This window comes from Dipteris shenzhenensis, chromosome 10 (genome assembly GCF_047967505.1).
Source record: "Dipteris shenzhenensis isolate YYH24624 ecotype China chromosome 10, Dip_SZ_1.0, whole genome shotgun sequence".
In the NCBI taxonomy this organism is placed as follows: Eukaryota; Viridiplantae; Streptophyta; class Polypodiopsida; order Gleicheniales; family Dipteridaceae; genus Dipteris; species Dipteris shenzhenensis.
In genome coordinates, this window is record NC_141605.1 from 30,880,215 (window position 1) to 30,892,864 (window position 12,650).

The 12,650-nt window shown below is 42.4% G+C and overlaps 1 protein-coding gene across 1 annotated transcript in view; it reads right to left on the reverse strand.

Moving 5' to 3' along the window:
* Positions 1–1,382: 1,382 nt before the first annotated feature.
* LOC147897687 (V-type proton ATPase subunit a2-like) overlaps positions 1,383–12,650 on the reverse strand; it is a 37,908-nt gene continuing 26,640 nt past the window's right edge. Inside the window, exons 7-18 of the mRNA XM_087379959.1 lie at positions 7,250–7,387; positions 7,065–7,172; positions 6,576–6,683; positions 6,260–6,408; positions 6,014–6,167; positions 5,748–5,908; positions 5,423–5,632; positions 3,240–3,423; positions 3,042–3,125; positions 2,498–2,691; positions 2,352–2,411; positions 1,383–2,218 (exon numbers count right to left, since the gene is read on the reverse strand). Coding sequence (XP_087236085.1) covers positions 2,017–2,218; positions 2,352–2,411; positions 2,498–2,691; positions 3,042–3,125; positions 3,240–3,423; positions 5,423–5,632; positions 5,748–5,908; positions 6,014–6,167; positions 6,260–6,408; positions 6,576–6,683; positions 7,065–7,172; positions 7,250–7,387 — 1,752 coding nt within the window. The 3' untranslated portion in view covers positions 1,383–2,016. The remainder of the gene's footprint in view (positions 2,219–2,351; positions 2,412–2,497; positions 2,692–3,041; positions 3,126–3,239; positions 3,424–5,422; positions 5,633–5,747; positions 5,909–6,013; positions 6,168–6,259; positions 6,409–6,575; positions 6,684–7,064; positions 7,173–7,249; positions 7,388–12,650) is intronic.

Sequence of the window (12,650 nt, forward strand, 5' to 3'; positions counted from 1 at the left end):
CCAACAAAACCCTTCAAATATTTCAGCTCTCCTGTTTTCTATGAAGCTCCAAATTAATCTGGATCAGGTGGCTGTCCAACACCCGTCAAGAATGCATGTGTAGGATCCCCATGAAGATTCATTCAGGCATCTTCAAAGTTCTACAGGGGTTGACGGTCAGTTCTTGTTTGGCACGTTGCTAAAATTGTTGCTAAGCTTAGCTATTGAACTCCCGAGTCACTACGAGGTTACAAAGGAACTCTTTATCATGCAATCGGCGAGGAAGACAGAAAATGCACTTTGTCGGGTGGAAGAGGTTGCCCCCCCCCCGCCCCCAAAGACAAGGGTAGTTGAAGTAGGAGTTTCTTTCCAGGTTCCCACTTAAGATTGAGACATTCAGATTTACTTATACCATCAGGGCACTCATTGCAGCATGGTGGATCAAGGGAGATCAGAGGATGCCTCATTGTGTAAGACCTGCCTCCTCAACCAGGACCCCTTTAACAGGGTGCAATCGCTAATAAAATCATTATCAAGTCTAGAGATAATTGGGACCTGGCTCTGGGGGGTAGGAGTCACAGCAGTGACCAAGAAACTCACAATCTGCTCTGCCAGATGAACCAGATATGGGCAGGGAAAGAATGGTGTCCCTTTGGAAAGAGCAGCAAATCTTGTCTGTAATCATATTAATAAAGCAGGTCAAGGATCCCACTTCGACATTGCACCACTTCCAGAAGAGAGACTGCTACGCACCACTTCCAGAAGAGAGACTGCTACAGGAAGCTGATACCAAGCTCAGCAGTGAGAAGCTCCCAGTGCTATGCGGCTTACACTGAAAACAACATGCAGCTGTACTCGGTTCAGCCCATCATAGGAGTCTGGATTATATTACTATATAATAGCGAAGTGGTTGTAGGGGCAAAAATCTGTACTCACTGTGCTGCCTGCTGGTGAAGTGGAAGCTTCTCCTAGAATCTGCAACTCCTGAGGTTGCTGTTCCAAATCTTGAGTGCTAGGAAATAGAATTTCCTTTGGAGGCAAGAGACATAAATTTGGTAGCATATTTCAGGTTGAGGTGGCCAGGCAGCTGGTACGCGGAATGTTGGTGGCACATATGCAGGGCGGATACGCTGTTTCTGACTAAGCTAGAATATTAAAAAATGTTTGGGATGTTGCCTTCATTGTATCTCGGTCTCAAGTGTCTCAGGCTATTGCTTTTCAGATTGTTCATCCTCTTTACCGTAGTTCAAATGATATTAACTCTCCTCAGAAAAAAAAGGGGAAGAGATCCCCGTGTCATTGCAAAATTAGAGTCTGCAATGAAAGACGAGGGCTAATTGCAAAATTGGTCAAAAGGACAATTTTTCATATTAATATATCTTCCATCTTTAGGGGTACTCTTGACCAAGAAACATGTGACCTTGTCTTTCAAAACGCACCCAAAAGAAGACATTTTTCACCCAGATGCCAAAAATGTCACACCTTTTACATCAACTTTTTTCTGGCCTGGATGGCAATTGATGATTACATGAAAGAAATAACGACACTAAGCAAAAATGGCTCACATTTCTTACCAGCATATCCCATCAATTCTAAAATTCACAGTTTTTTCTTTTGCAGGGCAGTAAGGCTCTGAATGAAAGATTTGAAATGCTTTAAATCAAACCACTTTCATTGCCACTTGGCTCTATTGAATTGTCAGGTGGCACCGTTCTAAAGCTTGAAAATGATTGGTGATGCCACTTTGAGGTTATCTTTACGGCCCAGTCCCAAATATCCTGTTTCATGTAAAAATGACTCCAGCCAATCTGGCCAAAGGGAAATTTGAATTTTCTTGTATACATCATTCGGAAAAAAATCATGCCTTGGAGTCAGCCAGCACAACCTCCATTATATTACTCCGATTCACTTCAATGCATTTGGAGATGGTGTTTATGGAACAAAGGTCATCTATAGGTGTGCACCGAAACCACCACTAGATCTTCAAATTTTGTCTCTTGCAATCATACAAAACAAGCCCAATGAGTAGCAGAAACTTTACTCATCTTCCTCAACTACTGTGAAGGAGAACGGTTGGAACTTATAGCCATCTCCCTCATAGAACTTATTTTGGAACTCTACCCAATGCAGCCGCAATGCATGCAGGAAGGCACTGAGAGTCTCCATGCAAAGCAGCACACCAACAGTTGCACACACAAAGACAATAAATCCAATGATGATAATAAAAATGTTCTGGTATCTGCAAGAAGCATCATCATTAGCAATGTCCACAAATAGAATGAATTCACTACAGCCGAAAGAAGAAAACCGTACTTCACCTATATCAGCTGACAGAGAAAACTACAGCATACAAACAAAATTGAAGAACTTACCCCCATGCCAGAACTAGTACTTTATCATAGAACACGGAAGACAACTCCGAATGCGCAAGACTGACACACACAGAATAACACATTTTAATCCATTTTCCTCATCAAAAAATGATGCTGCTAATGCCACGAGAAATGCATTTTGATACCTGAGTGCCCAAAGACGAAGGTAAGACGCTGTATTTGAAACAGCACCCAAAACAAATTCAATCGTATGAATCATTTGATGCACAAAGACCTCACTGAATTCGAACTCCTCATGATCAGGATCACTCTCATGATCCAGATCAACTGAATCTGAATCTGAGCCCCCAAGTATACCATATGCACGTCCTTGCAGTTTCTACACAACATGCACAAATCAAAATTTACACAACTCTCTCTCCAAAGGGTATTACTCAATCCCACCTATCAATGCTTTCAGCATATATATAAATCACCAGTATAAACATGCACAGAGAGGCTTGACGCTAAGCACTACCAACCTAGCTTCAGTCACGCACTTCCTATGGAATGATATATTCAACTTGCTTTCATTATAGACCTTAAGTTGACAAATCAAGGTGTGAATTTCACTAGGTTGATATATTTCACCATGCTATGATACCCCGCCCTGGTTAAAATCCTCAGATTCAAAGATGTGTGTGTTTCTTATGAACAGAAATGTTTATTCGCCGAAACAAAGCAAGCTACCTGAATGTGTTGTCTTCTCAAAATCAATGGTTTTGGAAAAAGCATCCAAGGAACTGCAACGAGAGCCAAGAGCAGGAGCACAATCTGAAAATGGAATTGTACTTCACATCAGTTCAAAATTCCGAAGGTGCAGGGCAGTGCAGTCATTTAGAGATAAGTAGAGTGCAAAACATAGAAGAGGGGAAGGGGGCTTTTAACCTGAATATACTTCTGGCCCCAAAACAGCTGATTTTCTCCTAGATCATCAGTTGGACTAAGGAACATATATATCATTACATGATACAAATCTGCTGTGGAACCTGAACACCACTTGATAATAATCAAGAGACTAAGGTATCCAAACAGGGCATTCAAGAAAATCACCTGCGGGACAAATTGATACCTGCACTACAAGACAAAAGTCAGGCTCTGCACATATTACCACCCCCCCCCCCCCAAAAAAAAAAAAACACAATGTGCACGTGCTCACACACACGCACACACACACACACACACACAACCTAGCTCACGTCTCACTCCTGAGGCAATATAGGCTCCTACGGCACCATAGCATCCATATCTCTTGCTTTCCATGATATGCCAAGATCTCCATCTGCATGTTGGTCTTGAAGTACTAAAGTGTATAACCATAGGTTTATCATGTTTGACCATTAAATCTATTTGAATACATGAATTTTGTAGGACATACAGATACTATCTGAGGCAATCAGTAGAGGATGGCATGAGGATCACACCATCTGCATAAAGTAAAATGGGAACCACTGTCTCGGCATATGGTGACCCTCTCCACCAAGGCTGTTGATAAATGTGGACAGCTCTGTTAGGTTCACAGCCAATGAGACTCACTAGTTCTACGGAGACAGTGTGTGTCAAGATGTCTGCAAGATCAAGACTGCCAATCCAGATTAATCCAGATAGTGGTGAACTCTGTCCAGGAATCATAGGCTTTGTGGAAGACTCGGTACCACTGACTAGGCATAATGCCAATCTGTCTTGATGTGAAGCTGATGGGAGCCTCAGACTGCAAGCAGGCCATCCGTAGGGTAGGTCTGGCAAGTCTGTGTCTTTAGAGCATGACCATGACTTGCAGTCCCACTAGCTTTGGTGGTGATTCTCTATTTACAATGGTCTGAGTGTTCCTCTTGGCTAGACCAGCTCGCAGGCATCTGGTTGTGTCTGATTTTCTTCAAGCATCAATGCAGACAAGCTTAGAAGAAATCTCATTGTGGCCAATGACATGGTAAGTACTAAGTAACATCCATCTCCCACAGCTGGTGGGGCAAGCTTCTGGCAATTAGGGTAGATGGGCACTGGTTTTGAGCCCTATTTAACAGGACAATGGAGGTCACTGCCATCCGATTAGCGCAGTAGATCTGGCCATCTGTCAGACTTTGCGTAGGTAGAGTTACCTTTGCTCTGCCAGGCAAAAGGCAGTGAACAGTGAATAAAAGGCAGGCTGCAGGACAGCAGGGCAGGCTGGAGCTGTACGTACCTGTCAGCAGCAGCCTGTAGCCTGCAGAGGTCAGCAGCAATCTGGAGCAGTGAGTACAGGCTGCAGGGTGGAGAGAACAGCAGGCAGGGAGCAGAGCTATTTATAGGCCCTAGCAGCCAGTGCAGGTCGTCTTAACACAGACCTGATCGGCCAAGGCTCTGTACCCAGAGAAGGTCCTTCCCGTCTATGAATACAGGCCTTGGTCATTCCTTTGGGTAACCAATAATATGGATCGTGCCTAGGAACCCATGGTTGAACAAGTAGTATCCTTGGATCTCATAATATCTAGGGCATATCATCCATTATACACAAATCTTTGCACCTCATGCATGTTACATAGAAACAGAGCCTTAAAATCTCAACCATGTCATCTTGCATCAATCCCATGACTACGCGTTCAACTTAAGAACCTAATTGGCGTGTGCGCAGATATCCAAAAAGACTATTCTAAAATAAGATCATAATTTCACTACTTGAAAGCGCCCAGTTACATTCTCATGGATTATGAATCACTGCGTAGCCAACCCAAGCTTGACAGACTTCTGCTTGTTACACTGCCTGGTCCTGTCACCATATCAGTGACTAAGCAAAACTTGATACCATGCCTTATTCCCTGTGTATGCAGAATTTTATTTTAATATTGAAGAAATCTTCGAAAGCTGAAAATCAACCTGTATTACTGGTTTGAAAACCCTTATGAGCCTCTCGAGGAAATATCATGCTACTTTACTTAAGCTTTTTTCATTTGAGAAACATTAATCACTAGTTGAGACAGATCACATGAACATGCTTCACAGTTTATTATATCATGAAATGTCCACACCCGTGCATGGTGGAGTTCAAAGATAATGTCCATGCAACACTATTGTCGCTTCAAACCAATCCTTACCAGACATTCAACTTGTTGTTGAAGAACTTAGCATTGAAATAGCTAATAGCAATTCCCAAATTCATCTGGGCTACACCAATTAAAATAGACATCTTCATCTTTAAAGAGTTGAGAAATGTAAGCTCTGTACTGCTTCCATGCCAGACTGGATCTACACCAAATGGATAGGGTGTTGAACGTGTCTTCACCAGCCCAGTGGTGTACTCATCGCTGCAAGTATAGCATACAGGAAGGAGACATCAGACATCCAAGTCAAGAGGCTCTATTGTGCATATGAGAGGCTACATTTTAGAATCTGCAACAGGTTTAGAAGTAGAATAAATACCTGCAAGTGGAATCACTGCAATGGTAGGCTGAAGATCCAAAAATTGAAAACGGTACTGAAAAGAACTCATTGTAAATGAGCCCAGTGTATATTGAAAATATAGACATCAGCAAAATCACGTATCGACCAGAAAATGCCATAGACATAATGTCACCCAATTTCTGCCCCAAAAAGAAAAGTGCGTGAAATTAAGATCAAGTTAACCTCATAGATCAGATAAGCAACTGAGATTTAATAGTCCCTTGAATAATATAGCTTCTGTGTACCTGACTGCTCAATTTTCGTTCATTGAAGATAAGCCAGAGAATGGCAACTAATAAGCATATTCCATGGCCCCAGTCGCCAAACATGACAGCAAAAAGAAAGGGAAATGTTACAATCGTAAAGACAGCTGGATTGGCTTCTTGATACCTTGGTACCCTGTTCAATCAGCATAACAGAAATCAAGTGACTTGAAAAGTATCTGATACAGCACAAACTGTAACAACTGGCTAAAAAACTCTTGTGCTTACCCATATGCATCAACTATTTCTTGGAAAGCCCCCGTCAGTTTGTTTGTTTTGAAATAAGTGGGAGGCAGTTCTTTTGTATGTATGACTTGAAATATAGTCACCACTTGTGAGTTGCTGTCAAAGGCTGCACGCTGTAATGCTTCTTGAATCTATGGACAGTATTGTAGACATCACAAAATTTAAAATTTTGATGCAGTTCAAGCTTCTCCAACACATAATTAATCAAGACTTCACATTACACAAAATTTGGCAAGACTAGACATTACAAAAAATTGGACACAACAGGTATCATGTCAGTTTTGGCATCAAGCTTTACCTGAGGCTTTGCAGATAATGGGCACCAGGCTTCAGCAACCAGGCACTTTCTTGTGACGTCAATACTGAGCATATTTAGTGTATGATAAACAGCCTTCTCTCTTCTGACCTGTTCACATGCACATATAATGCTCTGATCCTCATCACTTTTTACAGCACATGTTAAAAAGAACAAGGAAAGGAGATGGGTTGATCAGAAAAGATGCAAGAACATTTCAAATGGCCTACAACAGTAGGAAGGATAATAAAGGTTTTATTTCCCATAGCTCACCCAAACAGCTCGCTCATCTCCTAACACCACCCACCTCTCGCGCTTTCAAGAGAGGACAGAATCAATTTGGGACTACCATGCTAAGTTGAATTTCAATCAAAAAACATCCTCAAGTCAAAAACTTGACTTGATATCACTCCAGCAAACATTGGCCATAATGCAATCCTTTGCCATAGTTTAACAGATTAAAAGCTCCATGCATGCATTGTCTTAGCTCACCATTGAAGTCCACTTTTCAACTTGATATGCAATAGAAGATAGCAGATTATCACGATGCCTGTTCCCAGCTTCTATGGTGGCTTTGAGTTCAGATAGCCTTGCAGAAACCTGTATGTAAAAGGAACTATGTCATCCATTGCTTTAAAGTAAATCTTAAAAAGATGGCATTGTACAAGGAAGTATACCTCAGCCATCATTTGTGCTCGACGTCCTACATCTTCAGGGAACGGATATCTATTTGCTCCAAAGGCTTCACAAATCTTCATGATCTTCATCTTTGCACGTTCACCAGAGAAAAAAACAACAAATACAATCTTCTCCACCTATGATGATTGATAGAAAAGAGGGAAAGAAGAGGAAAAGTTTCATCAACTGCCAAAGACAAGTGTCAGGAGAAAAACATGTGCATGTGCATTTCACACAAATCTTGTATATCCCTACAAAAACAAGCTTTTTGAGTGCATGTATGCATGGTTGTGTGTATATGTATGTATGTATCTATGCATGTACAAAGAAGATGTATAAAGACGAGTGACACAAAGAAGAAGGGGCAAGGGCAAGATGGGGGAGGCGAGAGAGGGAGAGAGAGAGGAGGGGGGGGAGAGAGTTTATTAAAGTCTTTGGAAGACTGATGGATCTATGAGACTGTGAGAAACCTGATACAAGCAAGCTGAAAGGGTGGAGCTACTAACCGACCATCAACACCCATGCAAAAGCAAAAAGCTAAATGCTACATAATCGTATCAAAATGTGTGTGTGTGTGTGTGTGTGTGTGTGTGTGTGTGTGTGTGTGTGTGTGTGTGTAGAGATAGAGAGAGAGATATTAACGTCCACGGGAGGCCTCACGGGCCTATGGGACAAAGTGACATTCCCATCCCTGGTCCCTGTCCGAATCGGGTCGTGGAAAAAGATCTGATAGCAGCGTCCTATACCACTGAGACAAGGGTATCGAAGACACTGGTGAGGTCTATGTCATCTCCAAGTAGAGCCGAGAGCTCCCTGGCTAGATGGCTCATGTACAATGGATCAAGAGCACGGTCAACATGGATCTGAGTGCATGGAAGCGTGGGGGGAGCTCTCCCTGTGGCTGGCCTGGTGGTGGAGATATGAAAATCCAAGTATGAGTGGTCAGCTCCGAGTGGGGGGGGGTGGCGAAGTCGTGTTTCCATGAGACAAAGTCTAGTGGGCCTAGTAGATAGTCCATTGTACTAAGATCCACCACCATGTGGAAAGCAAGTGAGTCTCCCAAAAGATGGCCATCTGTGAAGGCCATTAAAGATTGCCCCCAACTCAAGCAAATGTCATCCATATCCTGTCACATGTGGGGCATTTGCAAAATCCCTCACTATCCCAAGCTCAACTGCATCTAGTTCCGAGACTATGTGTCGGTCTATGTCATCATCTGAGTGGCCAAGTAGGCCCACCTGTCTATTTCCTATCCATGCATTGAAGTCCCCTAACAGGAGGGTGTCTCCCTGTCTGGAAAACTCCGTGATGTTATCATGGATCGTCTCATATGGATTGTGTCCATCTGTAGTGACCTCTCGTGCATGGGATGACGTGCCTGGAGGAAAGTAGCACACTACAATGAAGATAGGCCGAGCATCTGGGAGCTGAACTCGTATCCACATGTGTCATGCATGCTCCTCTCTCCGAACCATAGATATGAGTGGTCTCAATTGTGATCTTAAAAGGACAACCACTCCACCGGAGCATCGGACTCTGCTATCTCTTCTCAACTCTCTTCTGTGAGCTGATTCCCATGTATATCCAGTCACTGTGGGCAGCCCTCGCTCCGGACTCTCATGTGTTTCGGTGTAGAAAATTATGTCTCTATCAATGTAGGTCTCAAAGAAACCACCTGGGGATCGGACCAGAGGGTGCCATTACAATTCGATACTGCCATTTTCAATCCACTATGTGCACTCATCCCGTGGACCCAACACCGTCATGATTCACCTTCCTCTTTTTTTGCTCTTTCTGCCCTTTCATCCAAAAAAGTCGTGGTGCCTTTTAGAGCTGCCCTCATGCTCATCTGTGTGGATCTGTCCTCCTTGGTCTAGAATCTTAGTATCAGAGAGATGATATGCCATGTTCTATCCTCTGGCGACAAACCAAATGAAGCTTCTGAATACATCATGTGCCACATCTTATGGCAACTCAAAGAAGAGCATTACCCCATGAACTACATCTATATAATATATAGTCACAAGAAACGTTTCGCTTATTCGTCGTTTCGACAAGTTTCGTTTCGCATTTTCGGACGAAACGGATAGGTTTCGAATTGACACTCAATATATGCAAGGATACAGGCAAATAAGATATCTTATATTTAAGTTTAGACTGAACAAAGAGAAATACAAGTCAAGACCCTAAAAAGGAAATTCAAAACACAAACACATTGTTCAAATTTATTTAAATTCAAGCATTAAATCTCTTTTCTCGAGTTAGAATAGGTTTCGAAATGATATTGAAGGATATACAACGATAGGGGCAGATAAGATATGTTATATTCAAGTTTAGAGTGAACAAAGAGAAATACAATTCAAGACACCTAAAACACATTCTTCAAATGTATTTAAATTCAAGCGTTCAATCTCCTTGCTCAAGTTTCAACTTTAGAACATTTAATATTTATGGAGTCCAAACTTAAAAGCATATGGATTCTAGAAGAAACGAGACAAAAATGTGTATTTTGACTTGGGCGAAACAAAGGCTTTGTTGAGAGCGTTTCGTCCTATTTCGAAATGTTTCGTCATTTCGAGGTTTCAAAAAGACGAAACGGGTTTTCATGTGACTATGCTCTACAGATACTTTGCCCTCCCACTATATAGGTAGACATGGACTTCAACTCCTTCCTTGCATTCTTAACACTAGTTTGGTACTATAACAAAACACAAAAGAGTCCTTTGGAAGATTTGAAAAAAGCATTCTCTCTTACGATAAAAAATATCTTAGATTTTCCTTATCCACACTCAATGTACATTATCCTAACATGATGAGAGAACTAGGGGAAAACAATCATACATCATGGTTACTATGTTGGATAAAGATTAATGTAGCAAGTATTGAAAATAGCGGAACATTTGGAAAAACTTTAATTCTCTTAGGAAGAAGAATTACTTCAGATTCCCTCGGCCATACACAACCTACATACGTGTGTGTGTGTGTGTGTGTGTGTGTGTGTGAGAGAGAATAAAACAGAGACACAAATATGCATACATATACATACATACATACATGTACAAATAAAGAAATAAACAAATACAACACACACAAATACATACATATGTATTGTCTATGCAGATGTATCTATCTATGTATGCATGTGTGTGTACATACATACATACATGTGTGCGTGTACACTCACATGAACACATGCACTCATAGATATATACATAGATATATGTGCATACACACACGTGTATGTATATGTATATGTATATGTGTGTGTGTGTGTGTGTGTGTGTGTGTGTGTGGGTGTGTGTGTAGTAGGTGAGCGGTGTGTGTGTGTGTGTGTGTGTGGTGTGTGTGTGTGTGTGTGTGTGGTGGTGAGAGAGAGGGTGTGCGTGGCCGGTGTGTGACGGTGAGCGTGGTGTGAGCCTCGACGAGAGTTGGCTGCCGGTGTGTGACGGTGAGCGTCGATCCTGATTGCTGGTCAGCGTCGCCCGTCGTTGTTTGGCGCCCATCCTTTCGTCCGTACCATCGTACGGCCGTCGTACGGTTCCGTACGGATTCTGCGTCAGATTACCGTATCATCGCTGATCCTTTCTACCCTGCACGTCAGCTTTTACCTGCAGTTTTCCTTCCTAAAGCCCATACAGTCTGTCCGTCTTTTTCCTGTTTAATCAATTCCTACAGTCGTTAACTCTTCCGTACAGACTGTTTGTTGTCCTGTGCAGCCTGTCAGTGATCCCGTACAGCTTGTCGGTCCTTCTTGCAATCTCTATAATCTGTCCGTACAGTTTCTGTTAGTTTCTTTGTTGTGTCCGTACAGTGCTTCATCCCAGCTTCTGTACTTCCTGCCAGCCTTTTTTTGTGCCCTGTCCTGATTCTCCCTGTTTGATATCTGTTTAATTCCTTGGCCCCCATGGCAGAAGCAAACAAGTACTATGTCAAGAGAGCCCTCTCTCCTGAACCCAAAAGACAACTAAGGGAAGCCTCTTCCCCCATAGCTCCTTCTTCTGAAGATGCTTCCTATGTGTTTGATATGCTGCATGATGATTTTCAACAAAGCAGAAGGGAATGGATTCAACCTGCTCCGGAACTCACTTACAAAATGAAGCTGCCATCTCTTGTGCAACCTTTGAAGAAGCTTTCTCAAACTGCAGTTATCATCTTTTTTCCAGGCAAAATTCCCTCTGCTAATGATGTGGGACAATGGGTAAATTCTCTCCTAGGTGGATGCTTTGTAGAAGGAGTCTATTTTGCCTCCCGAGGATTTTATGAAGTTCATCTTTTGGATGCTTTGACAAAACAAAAGATGCTGGAAATGTCCCCTTTATTTTTTGGTCGCCAGATGGTGCATATCATGCCCTGGTCCCCCAATAAGGACTATCAGAACCTCATCAAGCATCATTGCCCTGTATGGGTTGAAGTGGTTGATTTTCCAGATTATATGAGAACAGAGCTTCCAGGTTTAGCTATGACATTGGGACAAGTGATCTATCCCCCTCGTCCAACAGGTAATAAAAATCGTTTTTGTATATTATGGGATACTGATAGACCGACCCCTTCATCTATTGCAGTTGAGATTAAGGGTGTTAATTTGGGCAAGAAATATTTCACCTTAAAATGGGGCATTTTTGCTGGAGCTTGTTTTTCTTGTCACAAATTTGGGCATCTTGCTTCGGAGTGTCCTTCTATCCTTCATCCACCTCCTCCAGCTGCTATTCCTCTGCCATCTAATAAAGGAGGTCAGAAGACATATGTGGAAAAGATTGAAGCTAAAGGAGCAAAGCCTTCAGTTCATACAGGGAGCCAGGCCAATTCAGCTCAAAATAAGGATAAAGGCAAAAGCAAGTTAGGAGAAAACATTCCATCTTCTCATAAGGGATGGCAGACTGCAAAGAAGACGGTCCCTCTTAAACAAAGACCTCTCCAATCTCGTAATTGGGATGCCTCTGCTCCTTCTCCAAGACAATCTTCTACCTCTTCAAGCAGCCCCATCTCAAAGGCTTGGGTCAATGCAGTCAAGAAGGGTCTTCCCCTTTGTGAAGAAGATGATATTATCAGGGAATTGGAAGCTGAGGGTCAGCAAGACCCTGTGGCAATGGCAGAGGCTTGAGGCCTCCCGCTCTTTTGGAGGACCGATCATTCTCTTGTATATATTTTCATGCGTGCTTCTCTTAAATGTTTTTCCTATAATATACAGGGCCTCTGCAACCAGAATAAATGGAGGCTTCTCTGGCATTATATAAATACAACTCATCCGGATGTTGTATGTCTCCAAGAGCATAATCAGCATTTTTTTGCTGGACAGCATGGGTTTTTTTCAGGATATGATATATTCTATTCAGGATCGGAACAATTTTCTGGGCCGTGCATCTTAGCCAGACATGATCTGCAACCCTTGATAGCATATAA